Genomic DNA, 23,867 nt, shown 5'->3' with positions numbered 1-23,867 from the left:
CTTGAGGTTGTTTTCGTTAGAGAGAAGAAGGTTAAGAGGTGACTTAATAGAGGCATACAAAATGATCAGAGGGTTAGATAGGGTGGACAGCGAGAGCCTTCTCCCGCGGATGGAGGTGGCTAGCACGAGGGGACATAGCCTTAAATTGAGGGGTAATAGATATAGGACAGAGGTCAGAGGTGGGTTTTTTACGCAAAGAGTGGTGAGGCCGTGGAATGCCCTACCTGCAACAGTAGTGAACTCACCAACATTGAGGGCATTTAAAAGTTTATTGGATAAGCATATGGATGATAAGGGCATAGTGTAGGTTAGATGGCCTTTAGTTTTTTTTTCCATGTCGGTGCAACATCGAGGGCCGAAGGGCCTGTACTGCGCTGTATCGTTCTATGTTCTATGAACGAAAAATTCTTACCCCCTGGCTGTAAAAATCTTCAAGGGTCTGCTCCCCCACATCTGCTCCATAAAAGCCAACAGTGCCTTTGCAATTCCAGAAGGCTTCAATGCCGTAGGCATCGACTTATTCAGTTGAGGATTCAATATGCAATTGCAGTCCCCTCCCATGATTAACTGGTGCAAATCCAAATCCGGGATCAAAGACAATAACTTATTAATAAAAGTTGTGCCGTCCTACTTTGGGGCATATACATTGACCAGCAGCATCGGTGCACCTGCTAACAACCAATTAACCACCACGTACCTCCCATTTGGATTGGACAAAATGTTCACCACTGAAAAGGCTACCTTCTTATTAATCAGAATCGCTGGCCTCCAGCCCTACCATCAAACGCTGAATGAAATACCGACCCCACCAAACTTATCTGGGCCGGGATTCTCTCCTACCCGGCGGGGCAGGGGGGGTCCTGGCGTGTTGGAGTGGCGTGAACCACTCCGGTGTCGTGCCGCCCCAAATGTGCGGAAGTCTCCGCAGCTTTAGGGGCCAAGCCCTTACATTGAGGGATTAGGCCCGCGCCGGAGTGGTTGGCGCTCTGCCGGCTGGCGTGAACGGCCTTTGGCGCCACGCCAGCTGGGGCTGAAAGGACTTCGCCAGCTGGCGTAAGTCCGCGCATGCACCGGAGCGTCAGCGGCTGCTGACATCATCCCGGCGCATGCGCAGGGGAGGGGGTCTCTTCTGCCTCCGCCACGGTGAAGACCATGGCGAAGGCGGAAGAAAAAGAGTGGCCCCACGACACAGGTCCGCCGGCCGATCGGTGGGTCCCGATCGCGGGCCAGGCCACTGTGGGGGCACCCCCCCTGGGGCCAGATCGCCCCGCAGGACCTCGCCCCCCCCCCCCCCCCCCCCCCCAGGACCCCGCTCGCGCTGCCTGCTCCGGCCGGTAAGGTAGGTGGTTTAATCCACGCCGGCGGGCGAGGCTGGTCAGCGGCGGGACTTCGGCCCATCGCGGGCCGGAGATTCGCCACGGGGGGCCCGCCGACCGGTGCGTCGCGATTCCCGCCCCCGCCGAATCTCGGGTGGTGGAGAATTTGGGACACGGCAGGGGCGGGATTGACGCCGGCCCCGGGCAATTCTCCGATCCGGCGAGGATTTGGAGAATCCCGCCCCTGATCTCTAACTCTCATATGGGTCTTCTGCAACAGCACCACATCAGCTTTCAAAGTTCTACGGTGCGCAAACACCCTAGATCTTTTTACTGGGCCAGTCAACCCCCTCATATTCCATGTGAAGCGGGTTGTCCACACCCTCCCCATACCAGAGTCAGTCATACATGCCGACACCAGGCCCACCCCAAGATAGCCGCCAGATCCCTCAACACAATAGAACAAAGAAAAGTCTCTCTTCACCATAAGAAAACTAATCCACCCCCCCCCCCCCTTCCCACCACCCACTAATGCCAGACCCAAAGGGCCAAACAAACCCCACCAAGCCCTCATACCCCCCACACCAAACCTCAACCACCCAATAACTATAACGCCATAGCTCATACCTAATTAACCCGCCCCCCGTAAGAGCCACAATTAACTCCATTCCACACTTCTGTTGACTAATTATTCTAGCTAGCTGGGTGGACCCCACACAGCGAACCATTCATAACCCCAAAATTCCGAAGCACGAAACCAGCACCCCACCCAAAACCGACTATTAAGTCCAAAAGAGAGTAACATGAACAATAAGCAACACCCATCCCACCAACCCCCAACATACAATTCAACATTTAAAGTTACAAAACAGCCCCATCAACACCTCTTCAACCACTGATAGTAAACAAATTGACAGACAGTAAATCCAAAAAGCCCCTCCCCAGCTTCAATCAAATATCCCTCAAACCTTACAAAATACACAACAATTTAAACCCCAGTCCATTTCTTTGGACGACGCGTCAGTTTCCTCTGGAATCTCAAAGTAATTATCTTTGTTTTCATAGGTCATTCGGAGGTACTGTAGCCATCTAAGATGGACACTGGGCTACAAAATGGAGAACTGCTAAGACTGCAGGGAAAAACAGTCATAATGAGGACACACAGCTTGCAAAAGACTGTTTTGCATTTTACACGTACAGAAACCAGTTTCTAGCCAGGTGCAGAGTTTCAGCCAAAGGTGCAAATGGGAAACAGATCTGCATAGTAATGAGGTGATCCAGATCCAGACAATAGAAACATTTAAGTATCGATGGATACTTTTCCATAGACGCCCAGACAGAATGGCGCCAAAGCAACCAACACAAAGAGCCGTAGGGACTGCCCCACTCATCGAGGAACGACCCTAGGATTGGGGAGTTCGAAAGATATCGATTGGGAAAGACCCAATCGATGAGGGAGCCGCCCCAAGGGGGCCTGAACCTCCTGGGATCTATAAGAGTAGGTCCCGCACATGGTTCGGTCAGTTTTGCTCCGGCCCAGATCTGCTGTTGCTCCCAGATCTGTTTGCTCCAACTGTTGCTTCCAGACTCCGGCCCAGATCTGTTACATCGTATCCTGACTCCAGTTTCATCGCTGGCCGTTGAGCATCAGCCATCGAACTGTAAGTGCCAACACAACGATCGCTACGTGATCCAGACCTTGCTAGCCCTTGACAACTTTGCCAATCAGAAAGTTACAGACCAAGAACGGGACGAAGGCCTTGCTCCCTGACCTTGCCTGTTCCTGTCTAGATAAGTATTTGGTTGTTTAGTATTAGAAGTAAGTTAGTCTCTTTAGCGTATTCATGTGTATTTATTATATTTGTTATAATAAACACCAATCGTTTGGACTTACTAATCGGTGTATGGATTTATTACTTTGAACCTGACCTTGATATACTTGTGACGGTGTCTCAATACGGCACCTGGCGACTCCGAGCATAATTACACATACAGAGCCATAGTAGTGTTAAGCACACGGCCTTTAAACGGAGGCGTGTTAATCACACTCCAGTAAAACGAGCAACAGTACGCAGGGTAAACCGTGCCAAAACAAATAGCCTTATTGAAAGCTGCATGTATCCTGGCAGTTCTGCTTCAACATCCTGGAAGATTCTTACCTCGCGGCCTTCTCATCTGCTATTACAATGCTCCTGTGCCCACTGCAAACTCTTTCTTTATCCTGATAGCAGTGGAATTGTACTACAATCGCACAAAGTGGCTCACCAGCATGGGGCTTCAGCCTCAATGACCTGGAGGCTCAATCCAGCTCGGGAGGGTCAGCCATTTTGCCCACCCCACTATCTTCCAGAAAACCTGCGCCATAACCTTTGTCAGGTTTGGGCCCTCCAGCCCCTCCGCCAATCCAACCACTCTCAGATTCTGTCTTCTTGAACTCCGCAAGTATCTGAAAGGAAAGGGATGGCCACTTTGGAACGAGTTTAGTATGAATGAGAAGACAGGTCCCGGGAGTATTGGACATACTTGGTGGGAAAACCTCTCTCAAATTCATAAAAAGAATTTAAGTAAAGCACGCAAGCCGATGGCAATCGTGTCCTGTTTGGCACAGTTGCGAGGCACTGAGGAGGTCGTTCAGACGCTCAGAGCAGAGTTAGAAGAGAGAAATAGGATGAGCAAAGTTGATGTCAGGGACATAGAAAAGGAAAACATGGAACTAAGAGGGAAGCTGGCAGAGAAGGGTAGAGAGGTGGATGATGCCAAGAGGGCACATCAGTCATGTCTAGCCCATCTGAGCAGTTCCCAGACCCAGTATGAAAAAGCCTATCAAGACGTGCAACGTGCCGTCCTGATAAGAGAGGAATCGTAAAAGCAGGTAGAGACATTGCAGAGGCAATGCTCTGACCTTAAGGCAGCGTTAAGAGCACTCCATGCTGCCACCACTGAGCAAAGACAAAGCACAGTGGATCATGCCAAGTGTAGGAAGCAGATTGCGGAGCTGCAATCTCTGCCTTCAGTGCAGAATGGGTTCCAAAGTACTTTTGGAACACAGCTAGATGAGGAGAATGCCCCAGACTGGCAAGAATTAAGTGAGACAGCGCAGCGCTATGTTCAAGGAACATGTGCGCCAGCAGCGCAACAGAAAAGGAAAGCACCCCAACCCCCCACAGATCAAATAGCTACCGCACCTATGAATCCAGTCACCACCCAAAGGAAAGCGACCACAGAAGGCGCACCCGATATCACCTACACCACCCCCTTAACTGTAACCCAACTCAGGGACGCGTGTGAGAAAATCACTCCGTTTCTCCCCACCGCCGACCCCCACCAATTTTTCGCGAAAGTGAAACAACAGGCGACCATGTACGGCCTGGACGAGAGAGAGCAGGTTAAGCTCACAGTTCTGAGCTTAGACCCGTCTGTAGTAGCAGCCCTCCCCGACCCGCAGAACGTTGGCGGAGGCACCCTAGAAGAAATGAACACCGCCATTTTAGATGCAATAGGATACAATAGAGGAGACCCAGTCGAAGGACTAAATAAGTGCCGACAAAAGAGGACAGAGCATCCCACAGCATTTGCAGGAAGGCTGTGGATCCATTTCACCGCAGTTTTCGGCGAATTAGATAGAGCACATTTGAACCGTGACAATATGGTCAAATGGACGTGCACCATAATCTCCCATGCCACAGATGCAGGACAGAGTGCTTGCAATAACTATGACCCCTCAGATGAGGCCCATAACGAGAAATGGGTTCTGAAAAGATTGTCCCGCGCTTGGGAACAATCGGTTCAGGGCAAAAAAGTAAAATAAAGACCCCAGAGGAAGCTCAGGCTGCAGCGGACATTCAAGCAGTAAAAGCGCACCAAAGCCCCGCATGGGTAAATGAAGGGAAGAACAGCCCCCCACAGAAGTCGCTCGAATGCTACAACTGTGGCCAATTAGGACATTTTGCTAAGGAATGCAATGCACCCCAAAGATCACAGAGAGGCCAGCAGACAGGCACTCTGAACAGAAATAGAGCGAAGCCTATCCATAGTATAGGGATACAGTCAGGACAGACCAATGTGGACGGAACGAATTGACGGTGTTCGGGCTCCCCCACTTGGGTCTGTGACACTCTTTGGGATCAATCCGGGAGACCGGTAGTCACAGCAAAGGTTCGAGGGAAGCCCATAGAGTTACTTTGGGACACAGGAGGGTCCCGCACCACAATTAATTCCACCACCACGGCACAGGCAGACACGTGGCCGACCACCTCCACCGTCACACTTAGCGGTTTTACAGGACACTTACAGCAGGGACACATTACAGCCCCCGTAGCAATCCAGCTAGGGAACATCTCTACCAAACATCCCGTCGTTTTAGTAAATCTTCCCCGTACAGCAGAACACATATTGGGAATAGACTTTATGAATGCCCATAGCCTGTCGTTCGACCCAGTAAACCAGTGTGTCTGGCGAATGGCAAGGTCAGACAGAGCACCCGCTACTCTCACAGTAGGAGAGTATGCTAATCGGATTAGCGCAGTAGGCAACTATTCTTTCGACCTGACTACACTAAGCACGGACAAACAAGTGAGAGCAGTTTTAAATAAACAGTTTTAAATAAGCATTTGCCAGTCACCGGCATGACTGCGGCAGAATGACTGGACAAGTTCAAGTTACCGGACCTGACCCCCGACCACAGAAACAGTACAGATTTCCCCTAGAAGCAGAGGGAGAAATAGGGAAAGTAATAGATAGCTTATTGGAGCAAGGGGTACTTAGAACAGTAGCCTCGACCAATAATGCTCCTAATTGGCCAGTGAGAAAGCCCGACGGATCATGGCGTCTGACCATTGATTATCGGGAGCTCAACAAAGTAACCCCAGCAGTAGCCCCCACAGTAGCAACAAGTCCCGAGACCATGCTCAAACAGGGACTCCACTCCACATATTTCACGGTATTGGACATTAGCAATGGCTTCTGGTCAATCCCATTGGCAAAGGCGTGCCAGTACAAATTTGCCTTCACATTCAAAGGACAGCAGTATACGTGGACATGCCTCCCACAAGGATTCCACAATCCCCCTTCCATTTTCCACCGACAGCTGGCGAATGGTTTAGTAAAATTTTCACGCCCCGAATGTCTGGTACAGTATGTGGACGACCTATTACTGCAGACAGACACAAAGGCAGAGCACATTACGCTTCTGGCCGAGCTCCTGGAACTTTTAACCTCGATCGGATGTAAAGTTAACCCCAGAAAGGCCCAGATATTGGAAAATAAAGTGATGTATTTGGGTACAGTCATCACGCACGGCAAACGCGAGATCGAATTCAAAAGGATTGATTCGATTGTCAAATTGCCCCTTCCCCAGAATGTTTCAGCCCTCCGGTCGTTTTTAGGACTGGTTGGGTACTGTCGGAACCATATCGATGGCTTTGCGACAAAGGCAGCCCCACTCTCAGACCTCCTTAAGAAAGGAGCCCCATGGGAATGGCTTCCGCAGCATACAGAGGCTGTGGAAGATTTAAAGAAAGCCCTTAGCGCAGCACCCGCGCTACAAGTCCCAGACCAACTCTCCCCCTATGCAATAGAGGTAGCGAGCACTGATCTAACCCTCTCGGCCGTACTACTCCAGGAACGGCACGAGCAGCTACGACCCGTGGCTTATGCCTCAAGACTTTTAGACCCAGTAGAACAAGGATTCTCAGCCTGCGAGAGGCACCTCCTAGCAGTTTTCTGGGCAGTTCAATACTTTTCCTACATTACCGGACTCAACCCCATCACCATTTTGACCGAGCACACCCCCACACAGTTACTCCTAGACGGTCGACTGAAGGACGGTTCAGTTAGCCAGATTAGGGCAGCTAGGTGGACATTACTTTTACAAGGACGGGACATTACGGTTAAATGGACCCGGACACACACATTTTTAGCCGACAACCTCCAATATCCAGGACAGCCCCACGAATGTGAAATTGTAGCACCCCTACACAACACAGGACCCTTCATAGCGAAGACACCCCCCAGGAAGATAGGGAACCCAAGACAAAGCCCCCAACACACAGACACGTGTGGCCCACTGAAAATATACGTGGACGGTTCATCCACAGTTTTAGATGGTGAGCGTATCACTGGATGCGGCATCTATGTCGAGGACGCGCAGGGTCACGCTTTAGAGGAGATTGCATTAAAATTGCCAGGTCACTTAGGCGCGCAGGCAGCAGAGCTCGCGGCCATAGTGTACATAGTGGACCACCCCGATTCTTTCCCCAGCCCGGCAGACATATATTCGGACAGTCTATATGTCTGCAACAGTTTAACGGATTTTCTACCCCTGTGGAGGACACGAGGTTTTGTCTCCGCAGACGAGAAACCCCTTCCATCAGCCCCTTTACTCCGCCACATCCTAGACAAAGCGAAGGATAGGACCTTTGGAATTATCAAAGTTAGAAGTCACCATAGGTCACCCCCCCCGGAAATGTAAAAGCCGACGCACTGGCAAAAGCAGGTTCCAGGCGAGGACACTGTTGGACACCCCCAGCTAGCGCACCAGCTAGCGCCCCTGTGAGTGCAGTTCAAGTCTCACAGACGGACATTAAAGATTTAGCCGAGGCACAGAAGCAGGATGGAGATCTCAGGGAGATTTTTAAAGGAAATTTTGTGCCACAGTACGATAAGTTCCGACACGCTCTGACCACACATGAGGGTGTGATCATCAAGGACCAGCTTTATGTGGTCCCGCAACAGGATAGAAATCAAATGATTGCCTTGTTCCATGACGGTCATGGACATCAAGGGATCGACCCGACCACGAGGCACATCAGGCAACTCTGTTGGTGGCCTAATTTAAGGACCGATGTTACCCATTACATCGAGAATTGCCTTATTTGCGCCCAGGATAACCCGGAGAGGTATTCCAAAAAGGCACAGCTTCGGCATACTCGACCAGTTAATGGCCCCTGGACAAACCTCCAGATCGACTTTATAGGACCATTGCCCCCTTGTAGGAATGGCTATAAATACGTGCTGGTGGTGATTGATACCTTTACCAAATGGGTAGAGGCATTCCCCTCAAGAACCAATACAGCTAAGACAGCTGCGAAGATCCTGACCCACCACATCTTCACGAGATGGGGTTTACCCAGAAGTATAGATTCAGACCAGGGATCTCACTTCACAGGACGTGTCATGAAGAACGTCCTGACCATATTCGGCATTAAACAAAATTTTCACATTGCGCATCACCCACAGTCAAGCGGGATTGTAGAGCGCATGAATCGGACCCTAAAAACTACGCTTAGAAAAATGGTTCAAGAGAACAATTCGACATGGGATTCAGTGCTCCCATTTGCACTCATGTTCATAAGGAACACTGTTTCCACTTCCACAGGCTACACACCACACACACTCATGACCGGACGCCCTATGAAAGGTACAGAATTCCTTTTAGGACTGGACATGACTAGCCCCGAAGTGACGGCCCTCACACATGAGAAAGCTGTTAAAGACCTAGTTGCGACTGTGAGGTCTGCACAGATCGCAGCCGCAGTTCAACTGGGAAAACGACGAAAACAGAGCACAGCTTGTTTTAACAAAAATGTACACCCCACAGAATTTCAGGTTGGGCAACAGGTAATGCTATCTGTGTATAACCCCAGCAGTTTTTTGGCACCAAAATATTCCGGCCCGTACTCAATTTCGGACAAAATTAGCCCCTCAGTTTACAGGATAAAATACCCCAATGGAAAGACTGCGTGGTTTCATATCAACCAGCTAAAGGCATATGGAACACAGTCTAACCACGCACACCATGTCCTGCTAGACGCAGCAGAACATCTCGCCCCGCCCACTAGAGACACGTTTCCACCATCCCCCTCACAGGCCAGTTCATCATCGGACTCGCCCACGACTCCGCCCACTGACTTCAGACCACGCCCCGAAACGCCCACAAGCTGACAATGAGGACAGCCACAGCACTCAACCCTACAGCCCACACTTTAGCGACTACGACCCCAACTCCAGTGACCCCATGGAGGTCACCTACGTGAAATACCCAGACCCACCACCCGACCCCGACGAACCCGACAATGCCCCTTCAAGTTTAGACCCCACACTTTGGCACAGGGACAATTCATGGAGACTTGTCCGTAATGATGAAAGTGACCCCCGGTCACATAACTCCAAGATTGCATGCCTGATCCACACAAGGGTGTGGGATCCGGGAGAGCAGGATGACACGGTGTCTGACTCCCGATACGGCAACCCCTTTGTGACCCTGTTCACAGAGGCAGAGGAAAAGTGAGGTGTCCAGATGATGTAAAATAGGAACCGCTTGAGGGAAGCGATATCCTTTCTGATGGAACCTGCACGTATGTTTTGTTTGTAAGTTTGCATTCGTTTGTCTTTTAATGTTAATGGTTCAGTTGGAGGTTGGCCATCTTCTTTTCAGCTGAAAAGCTTGTGACCGCCTCGCACGCACTTTAGCTTGTCCGCCGATACCTTTGAGTTCCCAATCCAATGGTTTGATTGGAGATCTTTTCAGCTGTAAGGCTTGTGACCGCCTCGCACGCACTTTGCGTTGTATGACTCATTCCCCTGTTTTCAGGCAGTGGAGAGCATCTTGGCTCCTCCCTTGTTTTTAGGTGCCCCTCTATTCGGTGAATAGAGGCTGCAATCCCACGGTTAACACATTCTTGCCCGTTCATTCCAGGTTACTCAGGCAGTGGAGAAACGGCACTGAGGACCCGCCCTGTCTGAGAACCCACTTTGGTCAGCCAAGCTCGGGTATGGCACAACACGCCCTACCCGGGGATTCCATCCAAATCTTACCCGTAGCGGCCCATACGCAACTCATTCGACTTTTCGGTTCAAAATTTGCTTTCATTTTTCGTTAGGTAGCCCCTAGGCCGCCATCCCACATGCTATTTACATCCAGGAACATTCGGATGGTAAATTTGCAAAGCCTGCGAGACGGCTCGCAGGAGGAAAGTTGTTAGTATTTCTGCTCCTAAATTCGCTTTTGAAAAAAAAAAAATGAGGGGAGTCACAGGGAGTGACTTGACCAGTCATTTAAGGGTCAATTGGAATGAGAGGACAGATACACTAACAGTACAGATATTAAACTGTGTATTGACAGATACTGTGCTTGATCCCATAGCTTTCGAAAGTCAAAGGAGGGTTCACGGCAAGGATCGGCCATACAGAAGGAAGAGGACAAAGAGAACGAAGAGAAGACCATGATGGAAGCCTACCTATTAGTTTTAAACGTTGTTGTATTTGTACATGTGGAAGCAAGTCACGTTTCCCCCACAACCCCCGCCTTTAATGTTTCCCTCACAGCAACTTCCCCGTGCTCAGCACTGATCAGCGAAGTTCAGACCTGGTGCACAAAATTCATGACATGGTACTCAATGTCGTATGTGATTGAATCACTGTTGGTGATTGCAATTCTCTGCATCATAGTACAGACCCTCAGGTTAAGGAAATGGAAAAAGAGAGCCTCCCGTTCCTGCCCCTCAACCATTTACGGAGTTCAATCCCCTATTTTCGGTTTTCACCAATCCCCCCAACCCCTTGATGGCTAGGAAATTAATAAAGCAATATGTGAATAAAGAAGACACTAATGTATTATATTGTTCTGAACTCGGCTGCCGAGTCAGAAAGTGGTATGTACTGTAGTATGAATGGATAAGGTTTTTAGACTGTAATAAAATGTTTAAAATGAGATAAGGATAGTAGTTATGATAGGTAGAGGTTCCCGGTTATTGGTAATGCATGTCCCTTTTGACATAGCGCCAAATAGAAATGTGAGATAAAATTTTTCTTGCCATAGTTAAAGACAGCGTAGACGCCCAGGAACTTGCTAAGGTCAGGGAACCCAAAGAGGGCACCCAAAGGCACTCGAAGAAACATGCATAGGTGATCCTTCACAATTTCTCGTGAGGATCACAAGGAGGGAATGTAGCCATCTAAGATGGACACTGGGCTACAAAATGGAGAACTGCTAAGACTGCAGGGAAAAACAGTCATAGTGAGGACACACAGCTTGCAAAAGACTGTTTTGCATTTTACACGTACAGAAACCAGTTTCTAGCCAGGTGCAGAGTTTCAGCCAAAGGTGCAAATGGGAAACAGATCTACATAGTAATGAGGTGATCCAGATCCAGACCCCGGACAATAGAAACATTTAAGTATCGATGGATACTTTTCCATAGACGCCCAGACAGAATGGCGCCAAAGCAACCAACACAAAGAGCCGTAGGGACCGCCCCACCCATCGAGGAACGACCCTAGGATTGGGGAGTTCGAAAGATATCGATTGGGAAAGACCCAATCGATGAGGGAGCCGTCCCTGAACCTCCTGGGACCTATAAGAGTAGGTCCCGCACATGGTTCGGTCTGTTTTGCTCCGGCCCAGATCTGCTGTTGATCCCAGATCTGTTTGCTCCAACTGTTGCTTCCAGACTCCGGCCCAGATCTGTTACATCGTATCCTGACTCCAGTTTCATCACCGGCCGTTGAGCATCAGCCATCGAACTGTAAGTGCCAACACAACGATCGCTACGTGATCCAGACCTTGCTAGCCCTTGACAACTTTGCCAATCAGAAAGTTACAGACCAAGAATGGGACGAAGGCCTTGCTCTCTGACCTTGCCTGTTCCTGTCTAGATAAGTATTTGGTTGTTTAGTATTAGAAGTAAGTTAGTCTCTTTAGCGTATGCATGTGTATTTATTATATTTGTTATAATAAACACCAATCGTTTGAACTTACTAATCGGTGTATGGATTTATTACTTTGAACCTGACCTTGATATACTTGTGACGGTGTCTCAATACGGCACCTGGCGACTCCGAGCATAATTACACATACAGAGCCATAGTAGTGTTAAGCACACGGCCTTTAAACGGAGGCGTGTTAATCACACTCCAGTAAAACGAGCAACAGTACGCAGGGTAAACCGTGCCAAAACAAATAGCCTTATTGAAAGCTGCATGTATCCTGGCAGTTCTGCTTCAACATCCTGGAAGATTCTTACCTCGCGGCCTTCTCATAGCTGCTATTACAATGCTCCTGTGCCCACTGCAAACTCTTTCTTTATCCTGATAGCAGTGGAATTGTACTACAATCGCACAAAGTGGCTCACCAGCATGGGGCTTCAGCCTCAATGACCTGGAGGCTCAATCCAGCTCGGGAGGGTCAGCCATTTTGCCCACCCCACTATCTTCCAGAAAACCTGCGCCATAACCTTTGTCAGGTTTGGGCCCTCCAGCCCCTCCGTCAATCCAACCACTCTCAGATTCTGTCTTCTTGAATATTTTTTCAGGTCGTCCGCCTTGGCCTTCAAATGCTTGGTTGTCAGCCATCACCCTTGCCATCTCTACCTCCAGAGACACAATCCGAGTGCTCTGCCTTGACAGAGCAACCACTACCTCTTGCAGCTCCTCATCCTGCTGCTTCACCACCTCGTCCACCTTAACCAGGGTCCCTCAAATCATAAGAGTCATAGAGGTTTACACATGGAAACAGACCCTTCGGCCCAACTTGTCCATGCTGCCCAGTTTTTACCATTAAGCTAGTCCCAATTACCCGCATTTGGCTCTTATCCCTCTTCCCATCTTACACCTATAACTGTCTAAATTATTTTTAAAAAACAAAATTGTACCCGTCTCTCCTACTGCTGGCAGCTCGTTCCATACCCTCACCACCCTGTGTGTGAAGAAATTGCCCCTCTGGACCCTTTTGTATCTCTTCCCTCTCACCTTGAACCTATGTCATCTAGTTTCAGACTCCCCTATTTTTGGCAAAAGATGTTGACGATCTACCTTATCTATGCCCCTCATTATTTTATAGACCTCTATAAGTTCACCCTAAGCCTCCTTCACTCCAGGCAAAAACAAGTCAGAGTCTATCCAGTTTCTCCTTATAACTCAAACCATCAAGTCCTGGTAGCATACTAGTAAATGTTTCTGCACTCTTTCTCATTTAATAATATCCTTTCTATAATAGGGTGATCAGAACTGTACACAGTATTCCAAGTGTGGCCTTATTAACGTCTTGTACAACTTCAACAAGACGTCTCAACTCCTACATTCAATGTTCTGACCAATGAAACCAAGCATGCTGAATGCCTTCTTCAGCACCCTGTCCATCTGTGCCTCCACTTTCAAGGAACTATGAACCTGGGGCGTGTTTCTCCCATGCCGCGCTGTATGGGAGAATCGCTGTTTGCACCATTTTTCCCCACGGCGCCGGCAGGCGATTCTCCGGCAAGCGGGGAATCGGCGCCATTTGAGCTGGGCAGTGGCGGGCCACTGTCAGCAGCCAGGCCGCCGATTCTCCGGCCTTGATGGGCCGAGCGGAAACGGCAGAGTCCCCGGCGCCGTTCATACCTGGTAGCTGTCGGTGTGAACTCTGCCCGAAGGGTCGGGGGGCGGCCAGTGGGGTAGGGAAAACCGGACCTTCACCGGGGGGGGGGGGGGGGGGGGGGGGGGAGCGTTCCGTGAGTCTACCAAGCATGCGTCGGTTGGCACTTCACCACTGCGCATGCGCGGATTGGCGCCGCGCAAGTCCGCACCAGGATGTAAGGCTGGAGTGGCGTGAACCACTCCAGCGCCATGCTGAATCACCACTGCCCGCGCCTATTTTGCGCCATCGTGAAAAGCGACGGCGTTCACAATGGCACGGACATTTAGTCCCGCGATCGGTGAATCACGCCCCTGTACTCCTATATTCGTTTTGTTCTATAACTCTCCCCAACACCCCACAATTAACTGAGCAGGTCCTGCCCTGATTCGATCTACCAAAATGTATCACCTCATATTTATCTAAATTAAACTCATTCTGCCATTCATTGGTCCACTAGCCCAACTGATCAAGATCCCGTTGCAATCCTAGATAACCTTCTTCAGTGTCCACTATGCCACCAATCCTAGCGTCATCTGCAAATATACTAACGATTCCTCCTAAATTCTCATCCAAAACATTAATATAACAAAGAAGTAACAAATAACAGTGGACCCAGCACTGATCCCTAAGGCACACTGTTGGTCACATGCCTCCAGTTTGAAAAACAAACCTCTAAAACCACCCTTTGTCTTCTGCTGTCAAGCCAATTTTGTATCCAATTGGCTACCTCCTCCTGGATCCCATGAGATTTAACCTTATGCAAAAACCTACTATGGAACCTTGTCAAAGGCCTTGCTAAAGTCCATGGAGACAACGTCGACTGCATCATCTACCTTCTTGGTTACCCCTTCAAAATACTCAATCAAATTCGTGAGACATGATTTTCTAATCGCAAAGCCATACTGACTGTCCCTAATCAGTCCTTGCCTCTCTAAATGCCTGTCTCTCAGAATACCTTCTAACAACCTACCCACCACTGACGTTAGGCTCACCGGTCTGCAGTTCCCAGGCTTTCCCCTGCAGCCCTTCTTAAACAAAAGCACGACATTTGCTACCCACCAATCTTCAAGCCCCTCACCTGTGGCTGTCAACGATTGAAATATCTGTGTTGGGCGACCAGCAATTTCCTCCCTAGCCTCCCACAACGTCCTGGGATTCATTTAATCAGGTTCCGGGGTTTTATTGAAGAAATCACCTCGCCTTCTTGTGGTCCGCCTCCCCCCCCCCCCCCCCCCACCCGCCCGCCCGAGACCTCTCGACGCAGTTTCTGCAGTTCCACAGCTAAACTTTCAACGGCTAGTGAGGTGGCTACACCTCCACCATTTTCGTCTCCATCAAGGTACTTGAAGCCTCCACTTTTGAAGCTGTTTCTTTCTTCTCCGGTTGCCTAGTTCAGTACTGAATGCGTACCACTCCTGACATCCCTCTTTAGAGTTTGGTTTAGCTCAGTGGGCTAGACAGCTAGTTTGTAATGCAGAACAAGGTCAGCAGCGTGGGTTCAATTCCCGTACCAGCTTACCCGAACAGGCTCCGGAATGTGCTGCCTTGGGGCTTTTCACAGTAAATTCATACTTGTGACAGTAAAAGATTATTATTATTATCCCCTTACTTTGGGACACATAAACCATCGAGTTCAAAATATTTTGGGTCTGATTTCCATCACCAGCCGGGCAAAAAAGAGCTTAAAGCATGATCTCCGGCAGCAGTCCCAACATGTGCGACAGCTCTGTTACATGCCGCACTGGAAGTCTCCCCATTTGAGTTTTGATAGTGTGGTGTATCGAAGGGTCATTATATGTTTCCATATATTTCCATAGTATTTATGTTGATTGCAAGAAAATGGAAGGAAGCTTATATTGCTAATAACCTGTGGAAACTGGAGAATCTATTGTATTTATTTGATAGTATTATTTAATGCATTTCATTTCTGCCAAGTGTATTATTAAGAAAGAATCCCTAAGCTCTGCTTTATGAGGGTGGGCTCAATAGGGAGGCTGTCTTTGGAATTGCGTTCCCCAAGAGAGAGGTGGGTGGAGACAATCAGAGACCCCCTAAATAAGGGACCCCCCCCACACCAGAGACCCACTAAATCGCACCCATAATTTGAAATGTTCAGAGAATGGATAATGTGAATGTATTCAGCTAATTTCAAGTGAACAATTAATTCAGAATTCTAGTCAATGAGACTAAAATTAAAATCTCCAAGTAAAAATTAAAAGTTCATAATTTTTCTCTTGCACAAAGTTCTGGGTGTCTATAACTGACTCCTAAGACCAACTTTAGTGCTGGGATTGAGGGTTACAATATTTAAAGATTGCAAGACAGATGATCAAAGTGTGTGGACCATCATAGTTCGTGAGATGAAGGCTGTTACAATCCCCATGGAGACTGATAGCTTTTAAAAAGAGATTTGGGGCGCGATTTAATGGAAAGATTTCGAAGTCCCATTTTGGGTACAATTGGTGGGGTGTTTCTCGACGGGCACATTGACGGGCTTGCAGCCTGTAGTTAAGGGCATTTATTGCTGGAAATGAGATCCCACAAGCTTCTTGCCATTACTGGTTTTCTTGCCTTCTGATTCACCAGACTTGCACCTCAACGCCTCGCCACTAACCAGGGGGAGCTGCTTTTAAACACACCCTCACCACTCACTCCCAGTGAACACATATGGCAATGCGCAGACCTGCTCCCCCTTTTGGGATGCAGAACTGGCCAGGCTTCTCGATGCTGTGGATGCGAGACGGGACATCCTGTTCCCCTGAAAGGGCTGGAGGACCAGCAGCAGGGTCACCAATACCGCCTGGGAGACAGTGGCAGCGAGTGCGAGCAGTGTGACCAGGAGGACCGCCGACCAAGGTAGGAAGGAGACCAACAACCTCCACCGAGCTGCAAGGGAAAATTACCACCTGAAGCAAGACAGCTGAAATAAAGAGAGAGAGGGGTTTCAAGCAAGGAGACCCACTCTCGCCAATCCTGTTTAACATTGCTTTGGATCCACTGATATGCTCCCTGGGGGAGGCCAACTCAGGGGTCGTCATGACCCTGGGAAAGAATCGAGTCAACTGCTCTGCTTTGGCCTTTGCAGATGACATAGCCCTTCTGAGTGACTCTCACGCAGGGATGGAAAAGAACCTGAAGCTCCTCCAGACTTTTTACACTAATACGGGCTGAGCGATTAATGACGCTAAGACCAAAGGCTTCCACTTCACTCACAGAACTTTTTATACAATCGTCGGGAAAACTGGAAGATCGGGAAGGAGGTTATCGCCTACAACCCTCCAGGTAACACAGACAAGTACCTGGGAGCCTGAAGAGACCCATGGGTTGGCGTGACAGAAAGGGAATGGTTGGAAAAGCTCAAAGCCTGGAATAGTGCTTTACAGGCGGTGGCTCTCCGACGAGCACAGAAGATCGAGGTCCTGAAGACCCATGTTATCTCCAGGATGTATTTTCATTTGATCCTATCTGAGGTATCGCAGAATACGCTCCGCAAATTGGATCAAATCATACGGAATACCACCAAAGAACTCCTACACCTCCCACCGCACGTGACCAACGGAATCCTGTGTTCGAACAACAGGAGCGGCGGACTGGGTATGCCCAAACTCGAAGTGCAGATTCCATCTGCGATTATCCGCAAATGCGAAGTACTCAAAATGTCCACAGACACGGTGATAAGGGCACCCTTCCAGTACCGGGACGAAAGTAATACGGACACCATCGGAGGACTGCGCATGCTCAAGGTCCTAAAGGAAGTCGAGGACTTTCTTTCCAACATGCCAGATTGCAACCCAGACGAAGAAGACCCCGAAAATCTCATTGTGGCGGCAATGCCCATGTTAAGAGACCACGACCGGCCCAGAGAGAAGCCACTGCGGGGAGAGAGTGGGAGTTCGAAAAGTGGAAAAACCTGAGCAGCCAGGGCGCTGGCATAGCATACTATCGAAACGACAAAATGTCCAGTACATGGATTAAATCCTACCATCAAATGAAGTTGTACTGATTTATCAATGATCTGTTGCTCCACACCAACTTATACCCTGCACGGACTACCCTTTCAAGGGGACGTCCAAACTCTGTTAAAATGTGCACAAGGTGAGAGGCACCCCAAGAGACACCTAGAGAGTGGTCTGGACATCCAACGATCTCTGAAGACAAACCGCAGCCCGACAGAGACCCGGAACACTCCAACACGCAGACCCATCTTCCGAGGTAGGAACCGCAAGTTCCTAGGGGCTGGTTTAGCTCACTGGGCTAAATCGCTGGCTTTTAAAGCAGACCAAGCAGGCCAGCAGCACGGTTCGATTCCCGTACCAGCCTCCCCGGACAGGCGCCGGAATGTGGCGACTAGGGGCTTTTCACAGTAACTTCATTGAAGCCTACTCGTGACAATAAGCGATTTTCATTTTTTTCATTTCAAGTAAGGCAACAAATCCTCCATCAACACATCGACCAGAGTGGATAACCTCATTGGACACAACTATACCCGTAACACCGCATACTCTATCTCCCAGACTCGAAAAGAAGCCGTCACTCTAGGAAGCGTGGAAAACGTGCAGGTCTGCAGGTGAAAGTGAAACAACACGGCCCCAAAGCCCCTCTGCCTAGCTTATTCCGAGCTAATGTCCAATCTCTAGAAAACAAACCAGACGAACTTAAAGCCAGACTCACTTATCAAAGAGAACGGAGGGACTGCTGTGTGCTCTGTTTCACGGAGACATGGCTCACTCTTGCTTCACCGGACTGTGCCCTACACCCAGAGGGTTTCTCAATCCACCTAATGGGCCATACTGCGGCCTTAGGCAAGGCTAGGAGAGGTGGGGTCTGCCTCCTAATCAACGCATCCTGGTGCCTAGATGTAGCAACACTGGCGAGTTTTTGCTCCCTAGCCCTAGAATACGTGACGCTGAAATGACGCCCCTACTACCTTCCACGGGAGTTCAGCTCCGTTATCCTGATGGCAGTTTACATCCAACCCCATGTGAACGTGAAAATCGTACTGGACGAAATATTCACCATCACAAATAGCCTTGAAACGAAACATCACGAGATGTTCATTGTAGCTGGGGGCTTCAATCAGGCCAAGCTCAAGCGCGTACTACCAAATTACCACCAACACGTCACCTGTTCCACCAGAGGACCAAATATCCTGGACCACTGCTGCACAAATATCAAACATACCTACCGATCTATCGCCCAGCCACACTTTGGAAAATCTGACCACGGCTGTCCTGCTTCCGGCTTATAAGCAAAAACTGAAGCGGGAGAATCCGTCAAAGAAAGTTGTGCATTGTTGGTCTGAGGAATTGGATGATATCCTACGGATCTCCTATGGGACTTAAGAGTCAGTGGGCTGGTCAGTATTTAAAAACTCTGCGAGTCTGGCGGGTCTGAAGCACAATGCAGACGAGCGGCTTTACGATGCTGAGGGGAGCGATGTGGGTGGAGCAGCCGCGGGTGCTCACTATCAGGCCATCCACTCAAAATAGCGGCTCCATAGTGGGATTCCCTTGGGCATTCCTCGTATTCCTTGCCATGCATAAATTTGCATGGCAAGGGGTATTGAATTGCTTTCTGTTTTGCAGTCCCAGTGAGAGCGTGAATCAGATCTAATTCACCTTCGGCTGGAGAACATAGTCTCCCAAACAGAGAATCCCAGCTGGCGTCTCCTGTGCACATGCTGCCGTCATCTCCTCAAAAGACCAACAATGCCTGTACACAGTGGGCCATTGCTGACGTCCTCTTCTGGGTCCCTTCTCGACCTAATTGGCTGACGGCCGGGCCTTCAGTGTGCGCGCCAGCCACTGGACATGGGGTGCCGCCACCAGCTTGAATCGACAGTGCTGCCACCTTCTCCGGCGTCTGGGCGCCTCGGCTGCCACCAGCGCAGCCTCTGCGGGTCCGAAATAACCAGCCATATTTTGTATATCTGCAAGGAATTGGAGAAAGAGAGAGACTGACAATCAGTTAGGGCTTTCACCACAGGACCCTCAAATCCACCAAACCTCCCCCCCACCCTTACGTGTCCCGCCTTCACTCACAGAGTGCCATCCACCGAGCCACACACTTACCTTATGGTCGTGACGAGATCCCCAGTGCTGAAGACCTGCTTTTGAGTGTCTGATTGTTTGCTGCCTCTATGGTGCTGATGCTTCTAGAGTTCAGGCAAGTGTTCAGAATTCTAAGTTTGATTGAAATGCAATGCAATAAGCATCATCCGAGACATGACATGTGCACCCACGAGAATCAAGTTGAGAATATTTTGTTTATTAAACGGTCAACAGTAACAAAGAGTTGAAAAATCAACTGTGTAACATTCCACATATGACACTAACATTAAACAAGGAAAAGTCACCGTTCCATATTGGTACCAATACCAAGCTATATCAACTCATTTTCACAAAATAAAACCAAACACAAGTTATCATCCCTTGAAGGTTCCTCAACAAAAATGGAGGATATGCCTGAGAATGTATTATCATGTCCAGAACTTTGCCATAGAAATGATCTGCCCATCAATGTGTTACTTGTCCCCCATATCAGTGCCATTCTCCGTCCAGGAGCCGCAGCTGCGCAGGCTGGCCAACACAGCCCAATCTCACTGGAACCAAATCCTGACATCCACATATTCCACTGGCGCTCAAGATGCAGTTGAACATCCTCGACTTCCAGCGTATTTAACCCCCAGTAATGTGCCAGTTACATGCAGCAACAAAAGCATCAGCAATCTGCAAAAGTATTTCTCCAACAGCGTCGTCAGGTGGCCTATTCGGATCAATGTCGTGCACCAGATCTTGCAGTGTCTTTTTGCTTCAAACCAGATTGCCTTCTGGACACATATGTCTTCCTGAGCCCGGTGTTCCAGGACCCAGGTATCTTAGAAAAAATTGTCCTTCTTTCCAGCTGCGGAAAAGGAAGGAAACAGCAATAGCAGCCTCCAGCATTTGCAGCCACCAGCAGAAGCAAGCAGCAAACACAACCAGCAACTGTGAAGTGCTCGGCCAACTAACAAGGCTAATTCCTCATTCTTCAGCTGTGAAGCTAGAGGCTGCTCACAGCCGAAGGGAGTTAAAGTGAGACTCAGCGTGGAACCAAGAGCAGGGCTCCATACTAGAAATGTTTGGAAAATAGACAGGCAGCAGTTGCAGGTGCCCTTGTTGTACGTATCTACAATATTTGAAGATGGCTTGAAGGCCTCTCAGATGAAAATCCCCTCACCTCCACCCCCCCCCCCCCCCCCCACCGTGACCCAGGGGTGACCCCCGAACTGGAATGCTTCAGCCCCCGGCCAAGCACAAATCTCCCGAAGGATCACCCTCTCCCTCCACCCCGAGCACTGGGGCAGTAGCTCCAGTGCTCTTGAACTGCATGCTCGAAAATGGAAATGGCTGCTCACCTCCTCAGTTCCCCTTAGCAGATCTTGCACAAGCTTCATGTTTTTAAAAAGGAGTACTAAACGACACCGATGTAATATCTCACTGGGGAGCCGGTTAATTCCCAGGAGTCCGTTGCATATTACTTAAATCTCACTGATGAGATGGAAATGAATGCAAATGAGGGTTAATGATAAGCTCAACATATTTGGCCGTGATCCATTGGGAGAGAGCCAGTTAGATAGCAAAATGATTCGCGCCCAGCGCAAATCTAAATTTTGGCATTCCTTACTATTTAACCGGCACGCCCAGATCTGCGCCAGATACAATGTAGTGGTTCAATTGTGCTCATAAATTCCCAGTGACTAGTGCAAAGGAATTACAAAATTTTGCATTTTAAGGTTTTTAATGTAGCAAACACACTAAAATCAACAAAGACTAACACTACTTAGTAGTACTAATCCACTAAATTACAGAAAAGGCATCCACCAGTAACTTAACACAATCAAGAGCCCATACCACATGCATATGATATGGCACATTCTCAACAGATATGTAGATTTCCATTTGAAGTCCCGAATGTTCCCCAGTGATTCAACAGGTTATTTTCTTCCTGCTCTGCAGAAATGAATCTTCCAGTGTCCTGTTAAGCAAAGTCCCTGCACTCAATTTTCTGACCGTACTTGAATGGATTTCCAGCAGCAAGGTATCCACTGATAGCTTCTTTGTCTTTAACTCTCCATAACAAGTTTTTTTTGTTCCATTTAACAAGCATTCGGTCTTCACCAGCACTCCGCTTGATGATGAAACCAACAAAACAATAAAAGGTGCGTTGCAGCACCGATTCTAGGTCTTCCTCCCAAAACTCCAGGTCTAATTGCCCTTGTGAGTTCGAGCAGCAAGACCAGCTCCGTCTCATAAATGTTCAGGTATTAAATCTAACTTTCAATAAGGCTTGGCATGGGTTGCTTTCCCCCTAGCAACTTGGTCATGTGCCAGGTAGAGTTCAGCACAATTTTACATCATTCCCCGTTTCAGGGTATTGTGTTTTACCTTAAATTAAAAGAGGCTTCCAAAAACATATATGAAGTCTTTTAACGTCTAGCAGTGATGACAAGGTATCATAGAAATATGAGAACAAGCTAGTTTAGGATATGCAATGTAGAATGTGAGATTAGATATGTATTCAATACATTCTTTTTTTTTTTAAATTTAGAGTACCCAATTCACTTTGTCCAATTAAGGGGCAATTTAGTGCGGCCAATCCACCTAGCCTGCACATCTTTGGATTGTGGGGGCGAAACCCACGCAAACACGGGGAGAATGTGCAAACTCCACACAGACAGTGACCCAGAGCCAGGATCGAACCTGGGACCTCGGCACCGTGAGGCTGCAGGGCTAACCCACTGCGCCACCGTGCTGCCCTGTATTCAATACATTCTTGATTTATTTTCATGGGCTAGTAAGAAACGCTGCGAGAACCTATTTCACAAGCTAAATCTCAGAACATGTTGTGTATGAATTTTGCAAACAATATGGGCTTGATGACATTTTCTAGTTCCTTGCACTTTGCCTTTTTCTTGCTGGAACTGAACTAGGTTGTACCCCATTAATACACTTGTAATTTAAATTGTGCACCCTATCATTGCTAACATATTTTAAATTAATATTCTTTCCAAACTAACCTGTATCGACCGAGTTTAACCCAGATGATGTCCTTATAATGTGGCTTTTTGCCAGCCTTACAGTCATTACAATACCATTTTCCTTTAGGCATCTCAATGTTCAGGCACTCACGGTGAAAGGCAGCAGGACATGACTCACAGCATAGTAAACTGCCACCTGATAATAAAAATGGATACAATTATAATTTAGCTATCAAGGAAAGGTAAGAAGAAAAATAAATAATGAAAGCAAAATACAAATACTGATAAATGGCAGAACCTGATCACTGAAGTAGACACTTAAGAAACATCCTGTCAGCTCACTTGAGTTTGATTCTAGCTATTTGACAGTAAATAAAAATGTTAAATAAACAAACATATTTGGTTCCACGTAAGACAACAATTCAAGTTTGGAGGTATTGCAGGGAAAAGCCAAAATACTGTTCTCTGGAATAGCTGGATAAAGTATGAGACTAGGTGGAGGGAGTCTAAAATAAAAGATCATAAAATAATGCAAGGACCAATAAATTCAAAAGGGAATACAGGAGAAATTTCTGTGCAAAGTAAAAAATACAAACTCATCAGGGTGAAAGGAGATAAGATCTGCCAATGAACACCTCAAATTGAAATAATGTGGATTGGCATTCTATCCAGTTATGGATGCGGACAGAGAGGACATAAAGCAAGACAATTTCTATTATGGCTAAGGTTTCAACTAAATGAAACATGGCTGAGTGCGACTAAAAAATTAGTCATTCTGAACCACCAATAAATACAATTGTTATTTTTCAGGCCAATGGAGAGCTGCCAGCTTGATCTCTTGCAAATCAGTTATGGGTCTGTCTTCATCGAAATCCCGGAAAATTGCGAGTCAGATGATAAGGAAGATGGCGCAGCTAGGATCAAACAGTAATATTCAGTTCATGTGCCTAATGATTGAGATAGAATAAGTTCTCGTCTTAAATTGCCCTGTTTAAAGTTGATTTAGTTTAACATTGTATTTTAACCGAACAGGCGCCGGAATATGGCGACTAGGGGCTTTTCACAGTAACTTCATTTGAAGCCTACTTGTGACAATAAGCGATTTTCATTTCATTTCATTATTGGGACCAGGATCTGCGTA

General features: G+C 48.2%; 1 protein-coding gene across 8 annotated transcripts in view; it reads right to left on the bottom strand.

Annotated features, from left to right (window-relative positions):
* Positions 1 to 23,867, bottom strand: part of LOC119965109 (histone-lysine N-methyltransferase NSD2-like) — a 318,910-nt gene that overhangs the window by 71,561 nt on the left and 223,482 nt on the right. For all 8 annotated transcript variants that reach the window (XR_005460429.1, XM_038795422.1, XM_038795423.1 and 5 more), the window contains one exon: positions 22,766 to 22,922. Coding sequence is in view for 7 of the 8 variants with exons in the window: in XM_038795422.1 (XP_038651350.1) it covers positions 22,766 to 22,922 (157 nt within the window). In the remaining variant the exon portion in view is untranslated. The remainder of the gene's footprint in view (positions 1 to 22,765; positions 22,923 to 23,867) is intronic.

This window comes from Scyliorhinus canicula, chromosome 4 (genome assembly GCF_902713615.1).
Source record: "Scyliorhinus canicula chromosome 4, sScyCan1.1, whole genome shotgun sequence".
Classification (NCBI taxonomy): domain Eukaryota; kingdom Metazoa; phylum Chordata; class Chondrichthyes; order Carcharhiniformes; family Scyliorhinidae; genus Scyliorhinus; species Scyliorhinus canicula.
Note: the sequence above shows the minus strand (reverse complement) of the source record. Positions and strands in the feature narration are given on the sequence as shown.